The sequence below is a fragment of the Rhinolophus sinicus genome, chromosome 1 (assembly GCF_057876585.1).
Source record: "Rhinolophus sinicus isolate RSI-liver-muscle chromosome 1, RSI-T2T, whole genome shotgun sequence".
Lineage (NCBI taxonomy): Eukaryota > Metazoa > Chordata > Mammalia > Chiroptera > Rhinolophidae > Rhinolophus > Rhinolophus sinicus.
In genome coordinates, this window is record NC_142501.1 from 23,156,666 (window position 1) to 23,182,299 (window position 25,634).

A 25,634-nucleotide genomic window follows, 5' to 3' on the forward strand; every position below is an offset into this window, starting at 1 on the left:
TCTGTATCCTGCCTTTTAAGACCCTTTAGTACCAAACTCCTGCCAACCTTTCCAACCTCAGCTTTCACCATTTCCTTTTATGTTAGCCCTAATAAATTAAACGCAGCCTCTCAAAAGTAGTACTAGCTGTTAACTTGTATTGTTTATAGCAGCAGCAGTAGTCATAATATTACAGGTCTAATCACTCCACATGACAGCAGGTCCTCAAATAACGCCATTTCATATAACGTCATTTTGTTATAATATTGATGAGAAAAAAAATCGATTCTCAGCCTAGGCCACTGTGTGGAGCTTGCCTGTTCTCCCCATGCCAGCATGAGTTTTTTCCCGATACTCTGTCTTCCTCCCACATCGCAAAGATGTGCACGTTAGGTGAGTTGACAAGTCTAACTTGTCCCAGTCTGAGCGAGTGTGCTTGTGTGAGTGCGCCCTGAAATTGCACCCTGAGGTTCTGGGAGAGGCTTTGGCCAGCCACGAACCTGAACGGGGCGGGTGAGGAAATCATTATCTTATTGGTTTTACTAATCATTCTTACATGTATATAAAGCTCACATTTATTTCAACGTTTACTATTAGAAATGTTTTGAATCTTTATTTAGAAGTTTGGTGACTAAAAATATGCCATAGGAATGTAACTCTTTTTTATATCAATTAGCCTCTGGTAAACTGGTTTTGTTATACATTGCTTCACTTAAAGTCAGTTTCCAAGAACCTATCACAACAAAGTTAGTGAGGACTTACAGTGTAATATCTGATTTTGGTCTCCTTCAATGGGCTGTAAACTCCCAGATAACAAATCTTTAGTCTCATTCATCTTTGTATAAGTACCTAGTACAATACTTAACACATGGTGGATACTCAGTAAATGTTTGCTGAATGACTGAACAGCTGGCTGGCTGACTCAATAAATAAGTAAATGATTACAGGAGGTCTCCCCCCCTTATCTACGGTTTTGCTTTTTAAGATTTCGGTTACCCGCGGTTAACACAATCCGAAAACATTAAATGGAAAATTCCAGAATAAACAATTCATAAGTTTGCAATTGCTTGCCATCTGATGAAATCTCACGCCATCCTGCTCCTTCTTGCCAGGACATGACTCATCCCTTTGCCCAGCGTCTCCATGCTGTATACGCTACTTGCTCATTAGTCACTCAGTAGCAGTCTCAGTTAGCAGATCAGTTATCAGAGAGACAGAGAGACCACATTTACACAACTTATTTACAGTATGTTGTTATAATTGTTCTATTTTATTATTAGTTGTTGTTGTTAATCTCTTACTGTGCCTAATTTGCAAATTAAAGCTTATCACAGGTATGTATGTATAGGGGAAAAAAATAGAATAGATAGGGTTTGGTGCTATCCACATTTTCAGGCATCCAGAAGGGGGTCTCGGTACATATCACCTGAGGATAAGGGGAAACTATTCTACACACATACACACATACACACATAAAACCAATAGTTAAATAAATGAAAGAATGCTAGCACTATAAAGGGAAGACTTGAATTTCTTTCTTATACCAGAAACAGAAACAAATGAAAAGTGCAGCTGAGAGAAGGCATTATTTCTATTTTCATCTTATTCTACTCCCTCATTCTTACATGCTACACTACCAAAATATGCTAAGGTGGTTTATCAGCTAAAAGCAAAGGAGTCATGGCATTCCCAAATCCGCTCCTGTACTCTAGTTAAAAGATGTACAATTTAACCATGGTAAAGCCAATAGAAAAACAATCTATGGAAATGGAAATTATTATGGGAATCAAGATAGAACAAAGGAAATAGCAAAAGGTCAATTTGAAGAGCTCCCAAGTGAGATAAAAACATGGAAAATAGTGAAAAACAGTCTTTCCCATTTTTATTTTTCCCATCAATTTCCTTTCTCCTTCTTGTTTTTCATTCCTTTCCCTTGTTTAATTTAAACATTAAACTAATAAAAATATGTGTTTTAATTCCCCTTAGGTGACATTTATAGCAACACAAGATGGTAAATATCAAATGGATTATTTCCAGTCAAACCTGCAAAAAAGATTTTGTAAATATTTTAATTATGGAAGATTTGACATGCAGAACACAACAGCAAACCTTGCTTTAAAAAAGTGTCAAGCTAAAATTGGTTCTGACCTGAAGAGATAAGCTTTCCTAGGAAATCTATGTCGTTTCCTGTATCTGTCAGTTTGTTGGCCGAAGGATTAATCTTCAGCTGCTTCCCAATAAAATTTCGGCAGGTTATCTTAAAAAAAGAAAGATGAAAACAAACATAACTTTGTCAGGTATTTACAGCCAAAAATTTGGCATGCTTAAAATGTTTATCTTATTTTTCAGTTAGAGAGAGAGAGAATGAGAGCGAGAGATGCAAGAGGATGCTACAAATAAAAGCTACCAGAGTAGCATTCAATCATGAGAACTTTGGGGGGGAAAAGTAGCTATATAATTTTTCATATTTTGTACAGCACAGCTGGAGGAACATTAGGCAAATTACGTACAGCAATTAGAATATAATTTTCTGATATTCTATAAATTTACTAGTCTAAATATATCTTCCATTATGTAAGTTGAAACGTATTTAAAATGTAGGCTGCTTTTCCAATGGCAGATTTTTCCACCCTACTCATAATTAATGTAATTTAAACTTCCCTGGTAAAGTTTTCCAGAACTTCCCCTCTGGTATTTTTAAAATGTATTTTCTAACTGATACTTGAGTCCTAAAATTGTAAAATATCTGAAAAGGGAACATTTTTAAACAGAAGGAAATTCTTTTAAAATGTCCAAGATCCTCTTCTCTTCATTGTTCCACTCCCACTCCTTGAACTAACCTATTGCTCAAAATACAGCCCTTCCTGAACCCCAGTCTGATGGAGACGCTGCTTTTAATTGTTCCCGGCAGGTATTTCTATGATGAGATTTAAGCACAGTCTAATAAAATGCAAATTCCTTCCCACAGACTAATAAGGCCCTCCTTGACCTAGTCCTTTCCACCTCTCCAGCTTCATTAAACAAATCTTTATCGAACACCCATTACATGCCAGGAACAGCTTCAAACTCAAGGATGATATGGCAAAGAACACAGTAAACAAAAAGTCCTATTCTTATGGAACTTATTCTAGTGGAAGAAGAGAGACAATAAACAAAATAGAGAAGTACATTATAAAGTATATTAAAGAGTTATACATGTGATAGAAATAGAGCAAACAGGCACAAAATTTTAAATAGGGTAATGAAAAAAGTCCTTGTAGAGAATGTGACACTAAGCAAAGACTAGAAAGAGGTGAGGGGAAAACCAATGTGGGTTTTGGGGCGAGGAGCATTCCAAGCAGGGGAACAGCAAACACGAAGACCTTGAGATGGGAACCTCTTAAAGAACAGAGCAGTTGAAACATTCAGGGGAATAATAGGCGATGAGTTACTGGCGATCACAGGGGGACAAGCTATGTAGGGCATGAAGGCCATGATAAGGAGGTACGATTTAACTGAATCAGATGGGAAGCCACTATAGCGTTTAAAATGGAGGAATGACATGGTCTAACTTAGGTTTCTAAAGGGTTGTTCTACCGGCTGTATTGAGAACAGACTATAGGTTCTGAGTCAGGGGTTCATGGAAATTGGAAACAGGAAGACTAATTAGGCAGTCATTGCATTAATCCAAGCAAACACAGTGGTGGTTTGGATCAGAGCCGGAGTGGTGGAGGAAGTGAGAAGTAGTCAGGTTCTGAATGCACACTGAAGGTAGGGAATTTGGCAACCGATTTGAAGTGGGGTGTGAAAACAAGAGAGGAGTCAGGGATGTCTCCATGGGGTCTGGCCTGAGCAGCCGGGAGGATGGGATGTCATCAATTGAAGTGAGGAAGACTTGGCAGAACAGGTTTGTTTGAGATGTGCTAAATTTGAGAATTATGTTAAATATCTAAGAGATGGTGTTGATTAGGCAGTGTGATGGTTTTTTGATCAGTCAACTTGGTTAGGCTAAACTGTGAGGACAAACTAGAGGGAAGCATCCATTTTATAGCATCCTACACCTCATCCCAGTTATTCAAACACTAATCTAGGTACTGCTGTGAAGGGATTCTGTAGATACTAATTAAAGTCACTAGTAAACTGACTTTAAGCCTGGGAGATTATTTTAGGTGGGTCTGGTATAATCAGGTGAATCCTTGACAGTGCTGGTCGTCTCCAGACTCCAAATTCCAACCAGCAACCAGATTGAAAACTGTTCTTCCCTCACTGGATCCTCCCTCACTGACTGCCTGTGGATCAGCTTCTGGTCATGCCTGTAGGGTTCCTTCCTGATCATGATCCTGACTACCTACCCTAAAGATTTGGACTTGCTTAGCCAGCCTCCATAATCATATAACATATGACAATTCCTTGTAATCAATCTAGGTAGATAGATAGTTAGATGATAGATAGATAGATAGATAGATAGATAGATAGATAGATAGATAGATAGATAGATAGATCTTATTAGTTCAGCTTCTCTGATTGAACCCTGACTGACACAGGCAGTTAGCTATGTCGACACAGAGTTCAGGAGAAAGGTCTACACTGGAGATGTAATTTTGATAGTCATCATCATAAAGATGGTGCTCAGACCCAAGACCAAATTAACTCACCAAGTCAGAGTAAGTCCACATAGAAGACAGGAGGACCAAGAACAGAGTCTTGGGACACATTTAACGTTAAGACGTTGGGGAGAAGAGGAATACGCAGCAAAGAACACAGAGGAGCAGCCCCCAACCCCTGCCTTTTGCCTGTTACACTCCTCTCACCATTCAGGCTTCTTTCTGCCCCATCTCAGGGCCTTTGTCCTTCTTGTCCCCTTAAGCTGGAATGCTCTATCTCACTGTATGACTGGCTGGTGCCTTCTCATCAAATGTTACCATCTCCAAGAGGCCTTTCTGATCACGCTTGCTAAAGTTTCCATCACCCACCCCAGCCTATCTCTATTCCATTCACCTATTTTGTTTTCTTCCGAGAACGTTTAATGATCATAAATCTTTTTATATATGTTCATATGTTTATTTTTCTGACGATACCTTCGCCCCGCCAAAATTAAATTCCAAAATCAACAACTCAGACTGTATTCTCTCTACATAGAATATGCAGGAGGCAAGAATACACAAGGCCAACCTTTGTCACAAGAAGAAAATGGAGTCCTTGCTGGGTAGCTGTAACACCATGAGCACGCAGACTGGTGTGTGGGCAGAGACTGAATTTCAGCCCCTATGTGTGCCAGGGGCTTTGGGGCAGCATACAGACAGACTGTATAACTAAATACAATAGCTCTGACATTAGGCAACCAGTATGTACTTATTAAGTTAACAAATGAGAGCATTTACTTATCTCTTTCCTCTACCTCAAAGCTGAACCACCTAACAATTGTCATCCCAATAAATTTTAATTAAAAAAAAAAAAGCTGAACCATGACTTTCGTGGGTCTTATGCAGTTTTGCCTTCATGGGCCCACTCCTCCTCCGTAAAAAAATATTAAAAGTTCAAATATATGGTGATGGAAGGAGAACTGACTCTGAGTGGTGAACACACAACATGATATACAAATGATGTATTATAGAATTGTACACTTGAAACCTATATAATTGTACTAACCAATGTCACCCCAATAAGTTTAATAAAAATTAAATATATATATTAAAAATTATATTTTATGATTGCATTGGTATAAATACTATAAATATAGTAATATTAAAATCAAAACTTTGACATAAAAGTTGCTGTTTTCTAATTTTAAAAAGAATGAAAACATTTAGTGGACGCTTAAAAGCATTATGACTCTAGACACTGTCCTCACTGTGCCTAATGGATAAATCAGCCGTGATAAATTTCTTGTGTACATGGACTTACTTTATTTCACCCTGTTTCTGGAAAATATTGGCACATAACAGGCTCTCAATAATGTTTGTTGATTTGAATGATATACACCTACATGAAGATAATAATGTTTATCCCAATCCTAAATCTTCGTATTTTACACGTGTATTAATAAGAAATCACAACTATGCATAATAGAGTCAAGCTTACCTTCTCTTTATATTCAGCCTCATATCTTACACAAGGTTGTTGGGTAATGTCTGGGCCCTTGAACTTGGATATTCTTAGAAGAAGCTGGCGTTGTGCATACACCAGGAGTGGTGTCACTTGCTCTGTATACCGCTCACTAGACAGGGGTAAGAATACATTAAAAAGTAAACATTAGCTAAAACACTTTTTTTTTTTCAATGAAGCCTGTAACTTTTAATTCCCTTTACAGTAGTACTTACTGTGAAATTGTATTGAACTGAATGGCAAGTGATACTAGTGTTTCCCATTTTTCTACTTGATATAAAAGCTCCAGAGATTTTAATACAAAGTCATGAATCCATTTCAAATCAACCACATTTACATCATCCAAAGGATGCTCAAAAGTAAGGCTAGAACCACCATTATCATTTTTAATATTTCCATAGCAACTTGGAACACTGAATTCTCCTTTTTCTTCAATAATCTGCAAGTGGTACATTGAAAAAAAATTTGCGTAATTTCAGATTTTACTACACATTTTTTCTGAAAACTGAATGTGATATATAAAAATATAATATGGAAAAAATGAATAGAAAAATGCTCAAATATTTGTATTATGCAAATCAAAGTTTGATAATGCTATCCAATAGAACTTCTGTGATGATGGAAATGTGCTATATCTGTGCTGTTCAATATAGTAGCCACTAAGCACATGTGAATACTGAGCTATTGAAGTATGACTAGTGTAACTGGATTTTTAATTTAATTTCAATTAATATAAGCTGAAATTTAAATAGCCATATATGGCTAGTCATTGCCATATTAGCACAGAGTCGAACATAGTCACTATTTAAGTGAAGATATTAAACCAATAAGGCAAAGTTTTCAGGAAGAATCAGTTTTAGTATACATAAATAATTAAGATTCCCTAATACATTGGTCACATTCATCAGTTTGTAGAATAATATGTCCAATTCCCTAATGCAAAGGCCAAATCTATGGAGAAGGAAATCTTCTAGAAGATCCTCTTTTTACCTCAGTTAAAGAGTTACTACGTAATGTTGTGTTCCAAGTTTTGGATGTCCAAAGTGTATTTTGAATCTGTTATTAGGTGCATATACATATGATTAGTATGTATTCTTGATTAACTGGGCCTCTTCTTATAATAAAATGTCCCTCTTTATCTCTCAAAATGTTTCTTGATTTGAAGGCTATTTTATCTAATATTAATATAGCCTCACCAGCTTTTTTGTGCTTACTGTTTTATGGTATTATCTCTTGCCACTGTTTTACTTTCTATTTTTCTTTATATTCAGAGTACATCTCTTATGGACCAATGTAGGTGTTTTTCTTTTTAATTATGTCAGATAATCTCTGCCTTTTAATTAGGGCGTTTAATCCACTTATATTTAATATATTTATTAATGTGATTTGGTTAGATTTGTTATTTGCTATTTGTTTTCTATTTGTCCCATATGTTTTTGTTCCCTTTCCTTTTATCCTGCCTCACTGTATTGGCTTTTTAGCTATCTCTTTTTTTGATAGTTACTCAATTGTTGCCATCTGCTTTACATCTGGAAATTACCCCATGACTCAATGTGTTTATGTGTTGACTAATTTTCACTAAGTTTAGGATCTATCATGGTTGCATTTTTTTCAATTTTATTTTCAAGCTTTGAACCACAGTGGAAGATTTTAAATGGCAGCAAATTCTACCAGATCTGGAGTAACAGAATAGGGACAGATAAAGCAAGAAATAAAGACCAATCAACAAGCTATATATATCTTTCTTATGGGTATGTTTCTTTGTCAAAAAATTGCTATAAGGATTAAATGCATTAAGGTTAGTTTATGTAGAAGCTGGAGCTCAGTCAATGTTACTTTCTGTTCCCTGTAAGAATTTGAATTTTCAGGCTGATATTTGTAATTAACATCAATGTAAGTTAGGTATAGTGAAGCAAATAATAATGAGAAGCAAATGGAATATAGACAAACCAAATAAGAACTCAAGAAAAATATTAATTTCTACTTATCCCAAGCTGCATGGTACAAAAGACATTTGTCAATTGAATATAATAAAAATAATTACCCAACACCCTTACCTTAATAGAACTGGTATTTTGTAGTTCTATTAACATGTCAATAAGTAATTCTGCTCCCAAATAGAATGGTAAAACAGAGGTACACAGGAAACCATCCTGACTAATAGGAAATATTTTACACTGATCCAGTGCTTGTTTGAGAAGTATCTGTATTTCCTGAGTAAAGTTCCAAAGGGCCCGACAACAGTTCTGAAGCAGAGTCCAATAGCCACCACGATGAGCAAGAACCTATGACAAACACAACATTCAAAAGACCCCAAAGTTCCAAAAGTTACAGATCTCTGAATGACTTCATCTCTCTGCAAATATTATAAGCCAATAATAAAAACAACTAACACCGTTTATGTGCCACTTAAATGAGCTTGATACTGTGGTAAGACCTTTACATGCATCATCTTAATTCATTCTAACAATAACGCCTATGAAGTAAGTATGCACTGGTATTCTATTCAATTTACGGATAAGGAGCTCTGGAGCTAACTTGCCCAAGGTCCTGAATCTACTAAGAGATGAGCTAAGATTTGCACATCAGGTCTGACTCCAACACTCCTATTGTTCTAGGTTCTGGGAATGTGCCAGTGAGCAAGAAAAACCAGGTCTGCCCTCATGTTGCTTCACTTTATTGGGGAGACTAACAATAGATAAGTAGATAAATAAAAATATAATTTTATGAACCATAAGTGTTATAAAGAAAAGCAGAAATGATGAGAATGAGAGAATGTATCCTTTTAGACAGGGTGATCAGGGGAGAAGTCCTCTCTGAAGAGGTAACTTATTGAATGTTGAGTTGAATAAGTTATGTAAAGGTGGGGATGGGGCTGCTGGGAGAGGGACAGCATTTGAGGCTGAGGGAACAGCAAGTGCAAAGGATGGAGGGTGAACCTGAGGGCTGAGACGGGAACAAGCTTAGTGCTTTCAAGATCACAGAGGGGAGAGTGGACTGAACAAAAGCAAGAGGAAATGAGTTCTGAGAGGTGAGCATGACCCAGACCTTCTAGAGGGTCCTGAAGCTGGTGGAAAGGAGAGTAGGATGCAATGTCATGGTCAAGGGGATGACGTGGGTTTACTTTACATTTTTAAAAAGTTACTCTCTCCACTCCATAGAGAATATGGGAACTTAAGTGTGTTCCTTTCTATCTGGAAAGGGTAGATTTCCTCTCACCTCTTGAAAGGAATTAAGTATATCTCCCCTCCCTGATAAAAGAACAAGGAAACAAATTTCATTGTAGCTAATGATTCTAATTCTGAGTTTAAAAATCTATCATACAATATTTAAGAAGAAAAAGAGAGAAAAACATTTGAGAGAACACACAAGTGTCCTGTAGAAGGAGAAGGTCAAGGGGCAGAAGCAGTTCCTTCCAATGATCTAGAAATATCTTCCCTGTGCTAGAGGGAAGAAGGGATCTATGGTATCCCAGGAGGAAGCAAAACTCCAGAAGGGAACCCCTGGTGTCACCAGAAAAATCCATGCCCCAAGTGTGGTAAGAAAGCAGCAAAGGGCTGTCTGAATATCCACGGAGACACGTAGACAGGGACAAAGGCCACCTCAGCTCCAGATGATGGGTAACTGCTGACTAACGGAGCTCAGCCCTCTCCCTGACAACCTGGCAACGTCTAAGACCACAGCACCATGGCAGGCAAACCTCAAAAATTACTGACACAAAATCGGGCAAATTTAGTTTCAAAATTGAAAGTAAAATTATAGAGAGTAAGCAAATAAATACAATATATCATGCTTGAATTTATGGGCTGAGATTTGTCTCTACTACCGTGTTTCCCTGAAAATAAGACCTAACCGGAAAATAAGCCCTAGCATGATTTTTCAGGATGACATCCCCTGAACATGAGCCCTAATGCGTCTTTTGGAGCAAACCTTAATATAAGACCTGTTCTTATTTTCAAGCAAACACGGTACATTAGCAAATAAGGACCACCTTACCATTGCTCTCCTGCAATATAAAAAGATTTTTATAAAGTGATCCAAGAGACTCAAATTTGGTGATTGATCCTTTTCTTTAGCACTAAGACCTGATTGAAAGTCTGAGTCATAAACTGTTTGTGTCTTGGAATCATTTTCGTCACTCGTTTTGGAATTAACAAATTCCAAAAATTCTTCAGCATCTACGGTACAAAAATAAAGCATAAGGTTATTGAAAACAGAGTTAAATTCCAGAAAGCATGGTAGATGATAAGTATCAGATGAGTAATTCAGATTTATCAGAGGGTAAGGAGGAGGGGGTTGTATATGAGGGTGAACGGGATCAAATATATGGTGAAGGAAGGAGAACTGACTCTGGGTGGTGAACACACAATGTGATATATAGATGATGGATTACAGAATTGTACACTTGAAACGTATGTAATTTTACTAACCATGGTCACTCCAATAAACTTTAATTTAAAAAGTAAAAGATAACAACTGCTATATAAGTCTGGAGAAAGGACAGGATTATCATGAACACAATGACCCAGGAAAAGTTTGTAGAGAAGGAAGCACTTAGAGTAAGTCTTAAAGGGTAGGTGTGACTTAGCTAGGCAGGAAAACTAGGAAGAATAACATTCCAGACAAGGGTGAGGGCCAAAGGAACAAAGCAGACGTAGAAATGTCATGTTTTTGGAGGGAACAATGACAGGATCACACTGTTCCTTAATTTCCCCCCAAACAGGGCATTCCCAGGACACAGACACTAGGTGAGTAGCATCCCCAAGAGTGAGGCATGCAGCCCCCCGGGCCACTCATTCTCCTGCTGGTGTGATATAGAAACACGGAGGCTCTCTCCTGCCACAAACCTTCGCTCAGAACCCTGCATTAAATAGTAAGTCTCAATAGCAGGATATCCTATTGCCCATTTCATGCAAGGTCTTAGATAGGGAGCTAGTTTAAAAACCAAAACACCCCAAGAAGCTATATATTATACTCTACATACAAAACTCAGACTCTTTCTATGTCTAGGGAATTTACTTTCGAATACTTCAATATTCACAGTATAGCATGTGGGTACCAGTTAAACTTAATCTATACCCTAGAAGAAATTAGAAAGCACATACAGTACCCCAAATATGAATCAACACTCCTGAGGCAGTTAACCAGTATACGAAGTATCCTGATTAGCAGGTAAGTTACACAGTACTTAAAATGCCAATACTAAAAATCTACCTAAGAGGGTTTGTAATAGCATAAAGCTACTAGAAATAAGTTTTTATTTGTGAACTATGCAGCATTCAAGATAGGTGACTGTTCAGGAATAGTGTCATTAGTGCTGATTGAGAGCCCTGTTCGCCTGCATCTCTCCACCTCCCAGAGTCCCGTCACCTGAGAACATGACAATATTGATTTGTCCTGTCATCAAAATTCATCTTGCATTCTTCTTGAAGTAAGCTTTCAGGGAAGATGCTAACTGGAGATCATAAGGCAAGAGCAGACTACCCTGAGTACAAAATCAGTACGTAGAACAGCTATACAACTGTTTTCATGCCTCCTTGCATCAGTATGTTTGGTGGAATTTGTTCTGGAATTTACTTCCACTAAAACATAACAGCTGATAGCAAGTTTTACCTATCTTGACCACTAGAGGCTACTAATATTTTTAAAAGATCATTTTATTTGCGAAACAACCAAATTGTTTTAGATCAGAATACGATATAGATATTTTCAAATATAGTATATGATACTACCATAAAAATAGGAAAATATAAAAGCAGAGCAGTTAAGAATCTCCTACAAAATATCACACCTCAACTAAATCCTGGGTCATTGGAAAACGGGGTATGTACCTCCGTGTGTCTGTTATGGGTGTGTGTGTGTGTGTGTTGCATTAGTGAATAAAAATCTAGACACAATTTGATAGTATATAAAATATTTACTTATTTTACCTGATGGTAAGTTGGCCTTTCTTTTTTTAGCTGTATGAAGGAAATCAAGCATGACTTTATAGTTTTCTAGAGTCAATTTTCCTGTTGGTAATACTGTTCCTGAATTATATAGTGAGAACATATTAGGATCACATGATCGGAAACTGCAAGGGGGAAACAAATCTCATTAAAAAACAGTATAATTAAAATTGAATTAAATCTGTCAAATACAGCCTACTTTAATTTTTTAAATGTTTTTGAATTAGTGCTCCCAAATTTTGGATCATAACATATTTGTGCATTTAACCAAAGTCAAACAATTTCCCATTAAATTTTAAAATTATGCAATGTAATTTTGCTTTTAGAAATTTTAACATCAATATCTATTTCACTGAAAGGGATCTTGAAAATGAGAATGGAAGATCTATAGTCACTCTAAGAACTCTAAAACAATAATGTATGTCAACTGAAAACCACCTGATTTAAACACAACTCAGTGCCTACAATATATACTAATGTGTCCATAACAAATGTTTATTTCTTTTTTTAAATAAGGTCTGAGCAATAAATAATCTTCCACCAAAAAATAAATATACATGCATACTGAGTATATATTAACAGATTCAATAAAACTGAATTTAGCACCAAGTTACCCTGCCACAAATTTGATCACTGTCTAACTATTGTGCTGCCAAGTAATCATGAATGGCCATGTATGATTGGAAGCTCGGAGAAGACTTCTCAGTGCTTACCAAAGGACAGTAAGGAAACCCATCTGACCTGAACCATTTTCTCTCTCATGGCCTCATGAATAGGTCACTTTGTCAAAGCCTTCCCGGCTGGTCAGGCAATCTGTTTTGTTTTGTTTTGTTTTGTTTTGTTTTGTTTTGTTTTGTTTTGAGAACAGAAAATGTTTGATCTTTATGAAGTCTACATTATTTTTTTTCATTGTGTCACTTTGTGGTTTTTTAATTTATTTTTCAATTATAGTTGATGTAAAGTCACTCAAGAGAGCTCAAAAATGTCTTTTGAATTAATAAAAAGTTTACATTTTTATGAGAAAAAACATTCTGTGTTTATAGAGGTTTAAAATGTATGTTTTAGAGGCTTAAAACAGCTCTAAATAAAATAGAGATTTGCCTAATGCCTACTAATATTGATAGTTATTGTTATATTAGCATGTACAACATAGTGTTAGACATTTATATTCCTTACAAAGTGATCACCCTGGTAAGTGTAGTACCCCTCTGACACCATACATAGTTATTACAATATTATTGACTATATTCCTTATGCTGTACTTTACATCCCTGTGACTATTTTTATAACTGACAGTTTGTATTTCTTAATCCCTTTCACACCTTTTTTCTAACTAATTCTTAAATGCAAACCTGGTCTAGCCCACATACGAAAGAAATCTATCTGGAGACATTTTTGCAAAGGTTCAGCCTGGTAATGATTTTAACCAAAATTCTGGAGAAACAGAGACTGGAAATAACTTCATCGTCGACTCAACATGCATATTTGATCACTGGATTGTTTAAATAAATACTCTCTTAATTCATACCCCTGTCACCAGTCTTTCCTTTATTCAATCCATTTGGTAAAGTGGTAAAATTTCTTATCATAGCACTGCTCAAAAACCCTTCATAATCCCCACTGTATATAAAGTTCAGATTTAATAGACAGTTAACACTCTACATGATCTGGTACTGACCTACTTTTCTAATTACGTCACACCACTCCTGTTCATATACCCTAGATTCTGATTGGACCATTTGGGTTCTCATCTGTGTTTCCTTCCGTGGCTCTTACTCGTGTTCTTCCACCTACGTGGAATGCCTATATCCATATCTGTTCATTTCTAAATCTTGCACATCTATCAACACCCAGGCCAAGTCGCCCCTCCCCGTGAAACCTTTCCTGTTAGTCTCAACTAAAGTAAAGCTTCCTTCCCAGGAACAGAGAAGACTGTATGAGTATTTCACCTTCTACCATTATCTATAATTATTCATAAACATTTGTGATCTAACCTACCAGACTCTAACTTGTATATCCTCTCCATCTTTGTATGTCCACTGTACCTATCTCAGTACCTTGTGTCTAACAGCTACTCAACAAGTATTTTTGAATGAAAGATTCTCTATGACCTTTTTATTGGCTATATAGTAATCTATTTATGTATTTATCTTCCATGTTTATCTCCCATAACACGTTAGCCAAAGACACTCAAGAGAGCTCAAAAATGTCTTTTGAATTAATAAAAAGTTTACATTTTTATGAGAAAAAATTATCTGTTTATAGAGGCTTAAAATGTATGTTTTAGAGGCTTAAAACAGCTCTAAAAAAAATAGAGATTTGCCTAATGCCTACTAATATTGATAGTTATTGTACAATTAATAATAAATTTCTCTGAAAATTATATTTTCTCCTTTCACTGATACAATATTGAGAAATATAGTCAAAATGTATGCAAATTGGTACTTCATAAGCGCTTAATTTCATCACTTGTTTGGGAAAGATTCTAAGATAAGAAAATAAGAAATACGTCAATGGCCAGAAAAGACAGAAGCATTCTGTAAACCTCTTTAAGCTATTATCGACACTGGAGCCCAGAACATACAAATATAATCTACCTTCATGAGACTTGAAAAGTATTATTCATTGATAATGCGTAATACCTGACCACTGTATGTGAAGTGCAAAATTTCATCTTCGTCCGGTCTGCTAGCTTTATTAAAAGCAAGTTGAAGTGTGCGCTTGCCAGATACAGATTCATCTGAGCCTTCCAGGGCATCTCTTCAAGACACATTTGATGAAACCTCTTTTTCTGAACATACTTAAATATTAGAGGATTCACGTTATCCACCAAGAATCGGTATGCTACTTTTCTAACATCAATTCTCTTATTTCTGCCAAGGGAGAAAGAAGTTTTGAAATTACACAAACTTTCAGATATTTAAAGAGGAATGATTCCAATTTGTACATAATCTATCAAGAAGTTACTTGACTGTCCTTATGCAAATATTTCTGGCTTAGTTACCACTTATGTTGAAAAAGTGAAAATGGGGCAATAAAGAAGGCACAAGAATAAACACTAGGGACAAAGTCACTATGTATTGCCACCAGTTCCCTCAGATGTTTTTGTCCTGAACTCAAACCAAACAGAGCTTTTCTTTTCCATAACCAAAAGGCCACTGAGATTAGACAACTAAATTGTAATGTAACTGTTCACATTCATCAACTAACTTCAAAAATTAACAAGAAAATCATCTCTCTGTACAATTCTTTAAGGAAGAATGGAGCAAAATGTTTTCTAACATCAGCTAGACTGTAGAAGGAAATAAAATATTAGTCAATGATAGGTGAAATAATTTCATAAATCCATATTCAATACACTCTGAAAAATCTAATATTTCAAAATTTAGCTAATAGTTCAGATTCTAAGCATAATATATATTCAGTTTGTTTAAAATAATTCCTATCAAAATCTCAAAGTAGTCTAACTAATTTTATCTTTACATAGTTGTTTATATGGCATGACTTTATCTCTTCAAAATACTTTCATCACTTTTTTTGACTATTGGCAATGTTGCTGTCCCACTGGTCAGTGCCATTCTACCTGATGTTCTTTACTATCAGCCATTAGAGAAAAGCATATTTAAGCCATGAGTATCACTAACACTTATTTTCTTGACTAAAATTTTTTTTTAAATACAGGTATAACACTAAACACTGGCAAGCATGAGGGGAAACTGGGTTACTTATTCATTGCTGGTGGGAATATAAAAAGGTATAGCCACTCTGGAAAAGAGTATGGGATTTCTTACAAAATTAAATATACGCTTCTGTACAACCTAGCAATTACACTCTTGGGCATTTTATCGCAGAGAAAGGAACACTTAAGTCCACAAAAAAACCTGTACGTGAATGTTCATATTATCATTATTTCTAATAGTCATAACTGGAAACAATCCAAATGTCCTTCAGTGGGGTGAATGGTTAAACAAATCGTGGGTCATCCGTACCACAGAATACTACTAAGCAATAATAAGTGAACTAGTTATTCATACAACGTGGGTGGATCTCAAAGGAATTATGCTGAGTGGAAAGAAAAAGCCAATCTTAGAAAGTTACATACTGAATGATTCCATTTTAATAACATTCTTGAAATGACAAAATTATAGAGATGGAGAACAAATCAGTGGTTGCCAGAGGTTAGCAGGGGGATAGGAAGGGAGGTGGCTATAGCTATAAAAAGGGTAGCATAGGGGTTGGGGGGCAGATCTTTGTGATAGAACTGTTCTGTATCTTGACCATGGTGAAGGTCACACAAATCTACAAATGTGATAAAATGGCAGAAAATTAAATACATACACACATGTGTGTACATGCAAAATTGCTTAGTCCGAATAAGGTCAGTGGATTGTATCAATGTCAATTTTCTGTGCTATTGTTCTATAGTTACATAGGTAACATTAGGAGAAACTGGGTGTAGGCTATATAGGCTCTCTTTGAATTATTCTTATAACTGCATATGAATGTACAATAATCTAAAAATAAAAGGTTTTTAAAAATGAGTGTTAGAACAAGGATGCCCACAATTGCAAACACTATTCAAGATTAAACTTCATAATATAAGCATAATATAACCTGTAGGCTAGACAAGAAAAGGAAATAAAAGACTTGAGCATTAGAAAGAAATAAGCGAAACTTTCATTATCTCCTCACAATATGACTGTCCACACAGAAAATCTGCATCTATGAATAAATTATCAAGTTGTATAGACTATCAAGTTGTTTATAAGTCAATTATATTCCTATTCAAAAGAACAGAAGCATTTAAAATGTAATTTTAAAATACTATTTATACTAACACAAAAAAGCATTTATTTGATGTAACTAACAAAAGGTGTATAACATCTTTATGGAGAATATCATAAAAATGTATTTAAAAGCATTAAATAAGGCCTAAGTATGTGGTCTGTCTACTAATTGAAAGACTCAATATTATTTTTAAAAAAAATCTTCCCAAACGAATCTATATATTCCATTCTATCTCTATCAAAAGCACAAGTTTTCTGTGTTACTTGACAAGCTATTCCAAACTACAAGGTCAAAGAATTAAATTTACGAACTTGTTGCAATGATGTTGCTAAACTTTTTTGATATCAGAGGGATTATTCATTATGAATTTGTACCAACTGGACAAACAGTTAACTAAGTTTACTATTTGGAAGTGCTGAAGAGGCTGCGTGAAAAAGTTAGGCGACCTGAACTTTTCACCAGCAATTCCTGGCTCTTGCATCATGACAATGCACCAGCTCACACGGCACTGTCTGTGAGGGAGTCTTTAGCCAGTACACAAATAATTGTATTGGAACACCTCCCTACTCACCTGATTTGGCCCCCAATGACTTCTTTCTTTACCCTAAGATAAAGGAAATGTTGAAAGGAAGACATTTTGATAACATTCAGGACATTGAGGGTAATACGATGACAGCTCTGATGGTCATTCCAGAAAAAGAGTTCCAAAATTGCTTTGAAGGGTGGACTATAGCTTCCCAAGGGGAGAACTTCAAGTGTGACTATAGTGATATTCAGCAATGAGGTATGTAGCACTTTTTCTAGGATGAGTTCATGAACTTAATTGTCTGACCTCGTATTTTGTGGAAGAATACCCAGGAGTTAAGACAAATGATGGAAAGCAACATACTAGAGAGACTTGTTCTATCAGACAAGACTTAATTTAAAGCTATAATAATTATGATGGTGTGATATTGATATAGATAAATAGACTAACGGCACAGAAAAGAGGTCTTAAAACTACGTATAAGAAAATTTAATGACAAAAGTGACAGTGATCACAGAATAGGCTACTCAATAAATGGGACTAGCCACTGGGTTACTACAAAGAGACTAAAAGAGAGGGGAAGGGGGACTCTTCCTCTCACCATTCATGAAAATAAATTACAGCTGGATGAAATTCCTAAATGTGAAAATCAAAAATTTTAAATCACTTAGAAAATACCTTTACTACCTTAGGTTAGAGAAGAATTTCAAAAACAGTAAAAGGAAATATTGTTACATTTGACTCCATTAACAATTACAACTTCTAATTTAAAAAAAAACCTTTAAACTGTAAATAGATGAACCACAAACTGGGAAAAGCATTAGCATACAAACTTCTAAAAATAAATGAGAAAATAAAAGTTTCTAAATGTGCAAGGATCTAAACAAGCAGTCCTGCAAATAGAAAAGCCCTAGGGTCTATTGAAAAGATGAAAAGATGCCTAACCTCATCAATAATCAAAGAAATAAAAATTAAAATAACAATGAGATAAAACTTCGCAACTCATAGTTTCACAAATATTTGAAAATTTGACAATAGTATCAAGTGTTGGTGAAGATGTTGAATAATGAAAAATTGACACACCACTGATGAAAATTTAGGAACAGCTTAGTAATAACCAGTAATGGATATAAAAAGTAAATATGTTCACATCTTAGGAGCTGCACTCCTATGTATTTATACCAGAAACTCTCACATGTGCATATAGAGATATATACAAGAATGTCCTCTGTAGTACTGCTTGCAATAATGAAAAATTGAAAACAATTAAAGTGTCCATTTGCAGGAGACTAAATAAAGGTCATTGATTCATACAATGGAATACTATACAGAAGTGAAATGCATAACTAGACTTATTTATTATCAACGTGAAAGAAATCTTACAAGCGTGAGGAAAAAGAACAAATTGGCAAAGCAAATTTTAAAAAACAGTAAAATACATTATTTAGGGGTATACAGATATATCAATTTAAATATAAAGTCACTTATAAGCATGATAAATTACTTCTGGGATAAGGGGGATGAAAATACATTGCAAGAGGGATGATGAGAATTTCAACTGTATTTCAAATGTTTTATATTATAAGCTACATATTCAATATACACATGTTCATTTGTTATATTATTTTCTATACCCGTCTAAAATATGTCATAATATAAATTTTAAAAGTAAAGGACTACTCAAACAGACAGTAGCCAAATGTAAACAAAAAGAGAATGGTTCTGTTAATATCTATATGTTGCAAATTAAGATCAAAATCACTAACCACGTAAAGAAAGATATTACATAATGAACCTAATATATATATATATATATATATATACACACACACATATATATACATATATACATATACATATATACATATATATATATATATATACACATATATATGTAAACAGTGTACAGGAATCACAAATGCATACTCACAAAAATAGAAGTTAAACATTTTACCATGATAAGTTTATGGTTTAAGTTTTATGAATAAGAACATTAGGTCCACCAATAATTAAAAGTAAGTTACCAATTTGGTTTCCTGACCATCCTACCTAAACTACTGCAGCCGCTACCTCCACCCCAGGGTAATTACTCTAGCATATCATCATGTTTACTTATTTTATAAAATTTATGAACATTGTAAATTGTCTTATGTGTATATTTACTTGTTTACTGTGCTTCTTTCATTAGTATGTAAGCTCCCTCAGGGCAGTGATCTTATCTGTCTAGTTAACTAGTGCCCAAAATAATGCCCAACATATAGTAATCTTCAGGTAAAAGTTTTTAAAATTAATCAAATAATTAATACCTTTCATGTTCCATCATTTCAGAAATACATGGATTTCTGGAAAAAAATTCTCTTAGTGTTTCCATTTTTTTAACATTTTTTCTTTGTATTTCTGCAGTCTTAAAATAGGAGAAAACAAAAATGTTACAGTCTACAATTAAACTCTGAACACAATATTATAATTTACTCATACTCTAATGCTTATCTCTTGACATTAACATACAGTGGTTTCTTTATGCCCCTCAATTAAAATTATTATCAAAAGTAACAATAGTACCCCTGCGGACAAAAAAATATGATTATAAAAATATCCATATGATAACTTAAGAATTATAATGTATTGCATAATTATAAAATTATGCTTGTTGGTATTCCCTTCTGTTTTATATTATAATAAATTATAATGCAGAGATGCAATCATCTCTAGATACATGAATCTCTTCATTTCATTAACTTAAAATTCAAAACTCATATGAAACTTACTCTTCCAATCTCCATTACTACAGCTCTGAACTTCTTCACAGGTTTAGTCAACTTTTTACAGAAAATATTGTCCTTATATTTCAGTTTCTTCATTCCAAGTAGGGACTCATTTCTCCTAATACAAAAAGATAAAAGTCAGTAAAAGGATCTCCAAGAATTTGCAAAACTAACCCAAAGTAGTGAAATTTAATGAAGGTTGTCACTGAAATTATGCAAGAAGATCCAAAATTGTTTGTGTATCACACATAAATTAGACTGACATTTTCCTGGTCATCAAGGAATAGCTGGCCTCTCAAAAGAGCAAAATGTAAATCGTACCATAAAATTTTATTAGAGCTGATGTGTGAGGTAGGAAAAATAGAATTGGACCAAAAATAGAATTGGACCAAAAATAAACACTTCCCTGTAAAACTGAGACGATAACTACGTAAGGGTGACTTGACCCTAAACAAGCTACCTTGCTTCCAACAGAGTCTCTCTTTGGTTCCATCATGTGCCACTATTCTAGATACCAACAAAAGCTAAGCACTTTAGATGACTACTAAACTTTCTCCCTTCCCCCAATCACCTGTAGGGATTCTTAACCTTGTTTTTTTAATCTGTCATGAACCCCTGTGGTAATGTGGCCCACTATCCAAATACTATAAAGTCTCTCATTATTCCACCTCTATTGACACTTACCACTTATTTTCTCTGAATTTTATACCTTTCCTAAAATTTATATTTCTTTTGGTAAGTACTTGCTGGGTACAGCAAAACTCTACTATAACATGATAATCAGAATCCAAAACTTGAATAAAATTTAGGGTCACATCAACACAAGGCTAAGAAAATGACTGGGTGAGTCTGGATAGCTGGTTCCAGCAATTGGGGTTCCACATTCATCTTGGTCCCACTGTTGGTTTGGCCTCTCGCTTCCAGTTTAATGATCATGATCTTGGATCCTGTGGTTGGTTGGGACTCCAGCCCAGCTGCAGCAATTCCAAGAATCTCCCAGTTAACGAGGTATAATATGTATGGTGTCAGATGGGTACTAGATTTATCGAGGTGATAGATGGGAGGGGGTTGGGGACAGGGCGAAAAAGGTGAAGGGATTTAGAAGTACAAATTGGTAGTTTATTGGTAGAAAAGTCATGGGGATATAAAGTAAGGCATAGGGAATATAAACAATAATATGGTAATAACTATGTATAGTGCCAGTGGGCACTAGACTAGTCAGAGGGATCACTTCTTAAATTATATAAATGTCTAACCACTATGCTGTACACCTGAAATAAATATAATACTGAATGTCAACTGTAATTAATTTTTTTTAAAAGGTGGAGAAGGTGAAAGGGAATAAGCAGTCCAAATTTCCAGGTATAAAAACAAATAAGTCATGGGACTGTAATGTACAGTATGGGGAATATAGTCAATAATATTGTGATAGCGTGGTATGGTGTCAGATGGTTGCTGGACTTATCATGGTGATCATTTCTTCAGGTATACAAATGTTGAATAACTATGGTGTATACCTGAAACTAATATAATATTGTATGTTAACTATATATTAATAAAAAAAATCTTTAAAAACATAATCATAGGGATGTAAAGTATAGCATAAGGAACATAGTCAATAATATTGTAATTACTATATATGGTGTCAGATGGGTACTAGATTTATCAGGGTGATCACTTCATAAGTTATATAAATGTCTAATCGCTATGTTGTACACCTGAAACTAATATAATACTGTATGTCAACTATAATTGAAATAATGAAAAATTACTTAAAAAAATAAAAATTGAAAAAAAGTAACAAAAAGTCCATACTTTAAATGTTACCAGGACAACTGGTAAAATTTTTAGTGAAAAATAAACCCTAAAGTTTCATCTAAATCCCCCATATCAAAATAAATTCCATATGGATTAAAACATTAAACATACACCATAAAATCATAAAGTTGGAAGAAAATACAGCTGCATATTTGTTGCAGCATGAGAAAATTTCTTTGTGTAAAAATATGTTAAGCATATGAACACAAAAGAAAACAGATATTTCTATCAAAGTAGAAATCAAGGTGCGGCATCTGCACCTCCTTTGTATTCCCTGACTTGGAGAAGGTCATCATCCTAAAACAGGTGCTCAGCCTGGAAAATTGAAATCATTACCTTGGTTTGAACTCAGTTATACTGCTCAATCTCCAACCTCAGAACTTTTATTATACCACTGGTCAATGCTTCTAAGCCACTTACTCTTATTCAGAAAGAGTTTTCCTCTTTTAGAATATCTATTTTGCTTAGATTGGATCTCCACCGTCAGCCCTCCAAATTTCATTGCATACTGATAGTGTCTTCTAATTTTCTCTGGGATCGAGAACATTATTTACAGCTTCTAAACATCTAATTTTGGCTTTTTTTTTTTTTTTTACTTAATGGAACTTTCTAATTCTGACCAATTCTCTTATTACTACGGCCTGCCTCATTTAATAAAAGCAATTTCCTCTTTCATCTTTCGAAAAATGAAATACATATATTCCAAGCTTTTGTTCTAATAAATGAAGTGCATATTTTAGGAAGACTATTTGCCTGTGTATTTTTATAATAATATTTTGCTTCTGCTGTCATTTTTAAAATGGACCTCATGTTATTGGTGTTTCCTATTACTAAAATGAGATAGATCTAGGCCTAGTGGTGAAAGTAAAACCCAGTTGTTAGAACAAAAGTTGGGTTCATTTGGCATCTCTCATAACTAGCATGAAACACTATAATTTTCTTTGGGGACAAAGAAAATCATCCAGGCTTACAGAACAAGAGGAACAGCTTTAAGTTTTACTACTTCTATTTGAGGAACTCTCCATTCATATATGCAAATGGAACCCCAAAGAATTGCTCTGCTTGCTAACGTAGAGGAATTAGAAAAGCATGGTAAATGACAGAAACTGGACCCAGAAACCTATGCATGAGGAGGTGATGGCTAAGAGACGTTATTATCCATTTTGACTCAACAGCAAAAAGGCATACTTTATTTCCTGCTAGAAATATGAATGTGCTCTAGTCTTACTCCTTAGTGCAGTTGTATAAATATTTTTATGTTTAGTCATTTATTTACGCAGATAGATATAAATCCTCATTATCTCCCAGGTGGCTGTTTTAACTGCCTATATCTTACCCTCTTTTGCATCCACCCTTTGTATCATTAAGTGACAACATTATTCATTTTTTAAAGCTGTGATTCGTAATACTAATAAAACAGATATTACAAGTACCTTTTCAAGAAGTCATAGACAGGATTTGTTATCTCCACCATAAGGTGAAATTTTTCATCATGCATACATTTTAGCATAACTTGCGTAAAAAATTCCAGGAATCTAGGCTTCTGCTTAAATTTCATAACTGTGAAAACAAGGAAGTGTATAGTTATCAATACATTTAGTTATTGGTGCTGAGAGGTTACTATTGCTAATAGTCATTTTGTTCCAACAGGCAAGTTTATTAACCTGCTTTTTAGATTTCTCACTTTTAAAAACTACATAGGAGTAAATGTGGTGAGAACCATCGTTTTTCTAAAATCAAATAATCCTTTACAGTCTATATTTCTATTATTTTCCAAATAACTTAGTGTTGAGAAATATTTCCAATAAGTTGTCTCTAATGTATGACTAGTTGGGAAAAACTGCTGATAATTATCAGAATAACTAGTTACCCTAATTTTTATTATGTTTCACCCTGAGTTAAGTAATCATGCTGCTATTTCTTCATAGCTGAACTTAAAGATCACTAACACAGTTTTCAATTCCCTAGTTTTTGTAAGCTTCATAATAACATCTTTTACTACCAAAATAAGCCACCCTCAAGGTTCTGTCTTTCCAGACTTTAAATCAGATACCTGTTTAGGTCTCTTTCATTACTTGTCAATCAAGAGTCTGCATTATTCTAAATGGGTAAGAACACAAAATCTTCAGGTTTTTAAGTAGAAAATAGGTTTTTAAGGAGAAAACAACAGCAGAATCCACAGAATAAATGATCTTTAAAGTACGTTGAGTGAACAGCATACATACGTTTAGGTCACCCACCTTCTTTCACAGCAACTTTGACTGACCAATTTAAAACTATAGGGTAAAGAAATATAGGGTCTTCTGTTCCTGAGAGCTCAGTTGTAGTATCTAAGGTTAAAAAAATATAAGTTGTAAGTTCTGTTTAACATCAATAACCAAATATGAAAATTCTTTGGAGGGGATGAAAAAATAATAAAATACCCAAGTATTCTTTCTGAATTATGTGCCTTAAAAATATCAATTATATTTTGGAGATTAAAAAACCCAATAATCTCAATTGTTTCTCTTTCATTTTTCCCCCTAAAAGCCAATAAATGTACTACCAAATAAGTGAAGAGTTTCCAAGGCATGAGTCTCTCTTATTCAGCAGCTGTCATGTATCAGGAAATCCCAGACTCATAAACCTACCAATTACATTAATTCCATTTTTTTAAATTATTTTTAAAAGATAGTAAAACATAGAATAATGAACAACACAGCCACTGGAGCCAGACTTCCTAGGTTCAGATTCTAACCCTGACACTTTTTAGTTATGAGACCTTGGGAAGTCAGTCAGTTTCTCTGTGCCTCAGTTTCTTGGTCTTTAAAATGAGGATAATAATAATACCTTCTTCATATAGTTTTTATGTAAGGATTATATGATTTCTAATATATATAAAACACTAAAAGCAGTTTCTGGCACACAGGAAGCACAAAGCATAAAACTATTATTTTTATTACTGTTTTGTTACTGAATGTACTATTCAGTTAGTAAAACTTGTAACATTACATTGTGCTTCTTAGTAAAATGTGAGGTTTTTTTTGGATAATATGAAAACAAATAATTCATATTTCTAGGGTACTCTACATTTTAAGGAATTATATTTTTTATAAGTAACCAGACAATTACATAGTTTCCCAAAACTGTGTTTATGGATATATGAATATTCATATATTCATATATTAATATATTAATATGGTTATATGACTACTAGAGCATTGGGTTCAATTCATAAATTCAGCTTGAAACAGACATGGAGCATGACGAAAAACAGTGAGAGAGCCAAGTCAGGGAATTCCAAAACATTACAACCACCCCGATATAACCGAGACACATAGTATGAGATGTGAGATCGGGAGGGACACAAAATTCTACAAGTATAGTCAGTTCCCGAAAGACCTAGGGGCCAAAAGTGGAGCCTCCTACATAACAGAAATTTAGGTACTCTCTTGTTCGTCTAGAAGGTCTGATGTACTTGCTTTTTAAAAATGTGTTAATATTTACCATCACCAGAAACTAAATCAATTTCTTAAGCAAATTTCCAAACTGCAAACTCCAAAATTCCAATCATTGTGCTAACATATTGGTCCATTATGAAATTACTACACAGCACAATGACCTGAAATTAAACTAATCTGTCATGTGAGTAGGTGGTGGTTCAGATCACTCAGGCATCAGCCCCTTATGCTGTCCCTTTATTTCTCAGTTACATTTTTGCCTTTAGAGCAGTGACTCTCAATTTTG

At 34.6% G+C, this 25,634-nt stretch overlaps 1 protein-coding gene across 1 annotated transcript in view; it reads right to left on the reverse strand.

Annotated features, from left to right (window-relative positions):
• CFAP54 (cilia and flagella associated protein 54) overlaps positions 1 to 25,634 on the reverse strand; it is a 252,362-nt gene that overhangs the window by 120,075 nt on the left and 106,653 nt on the right. Inside the window, exons 29-39 of the mRNA XM_019732067.3 lie at positions 24,149 to 24,238; positions 23,342 to 23,468; positions 20,094 to 20,208; positions 19,632 to 19,729; positions 14,654 to 14,884; positions 11,994 to 12,136; positions 10,060 to 10,241; positions 8,121 to 8,348; positions 6,279 to 6,502; positions 6,040 to 6,175; positions 2,128 to 2,236 (exon numbers count right to left, since the gene is read on the reverse strand). Of these exons, the coding sequence (XP_019587626.3) occupies positions 2,128 to 2,236; positions 6,040 to 6,175; positions 6,279 to 6,502; positions 8,121 to 8,348; positions 10,060 to 10,241; positions 11,994 to 12,136; positions 14,654 to 14,884; positions 19,632 to 19,729; positions 20,094 to 20,208; positions 23,342 to 23,468; positions 24,149 to 24,238 (1,683 nt within the window). The remainder of the gene's footprint in view (positions 1 to 2,127; positions 2,237 to 6,039; positions 6,176 to 6,278; positions 6,503 to 8,120; positions 8,349 to 10,059; positions 10,242 to 11,993; positions 12,137 to 14,653; positions 14,885 to 19,631; positions 19,730 to 20,093; positions 20,209 to 23,341; positions 23,469 to 24,148; positions 24,239 to 25,634) is intronic.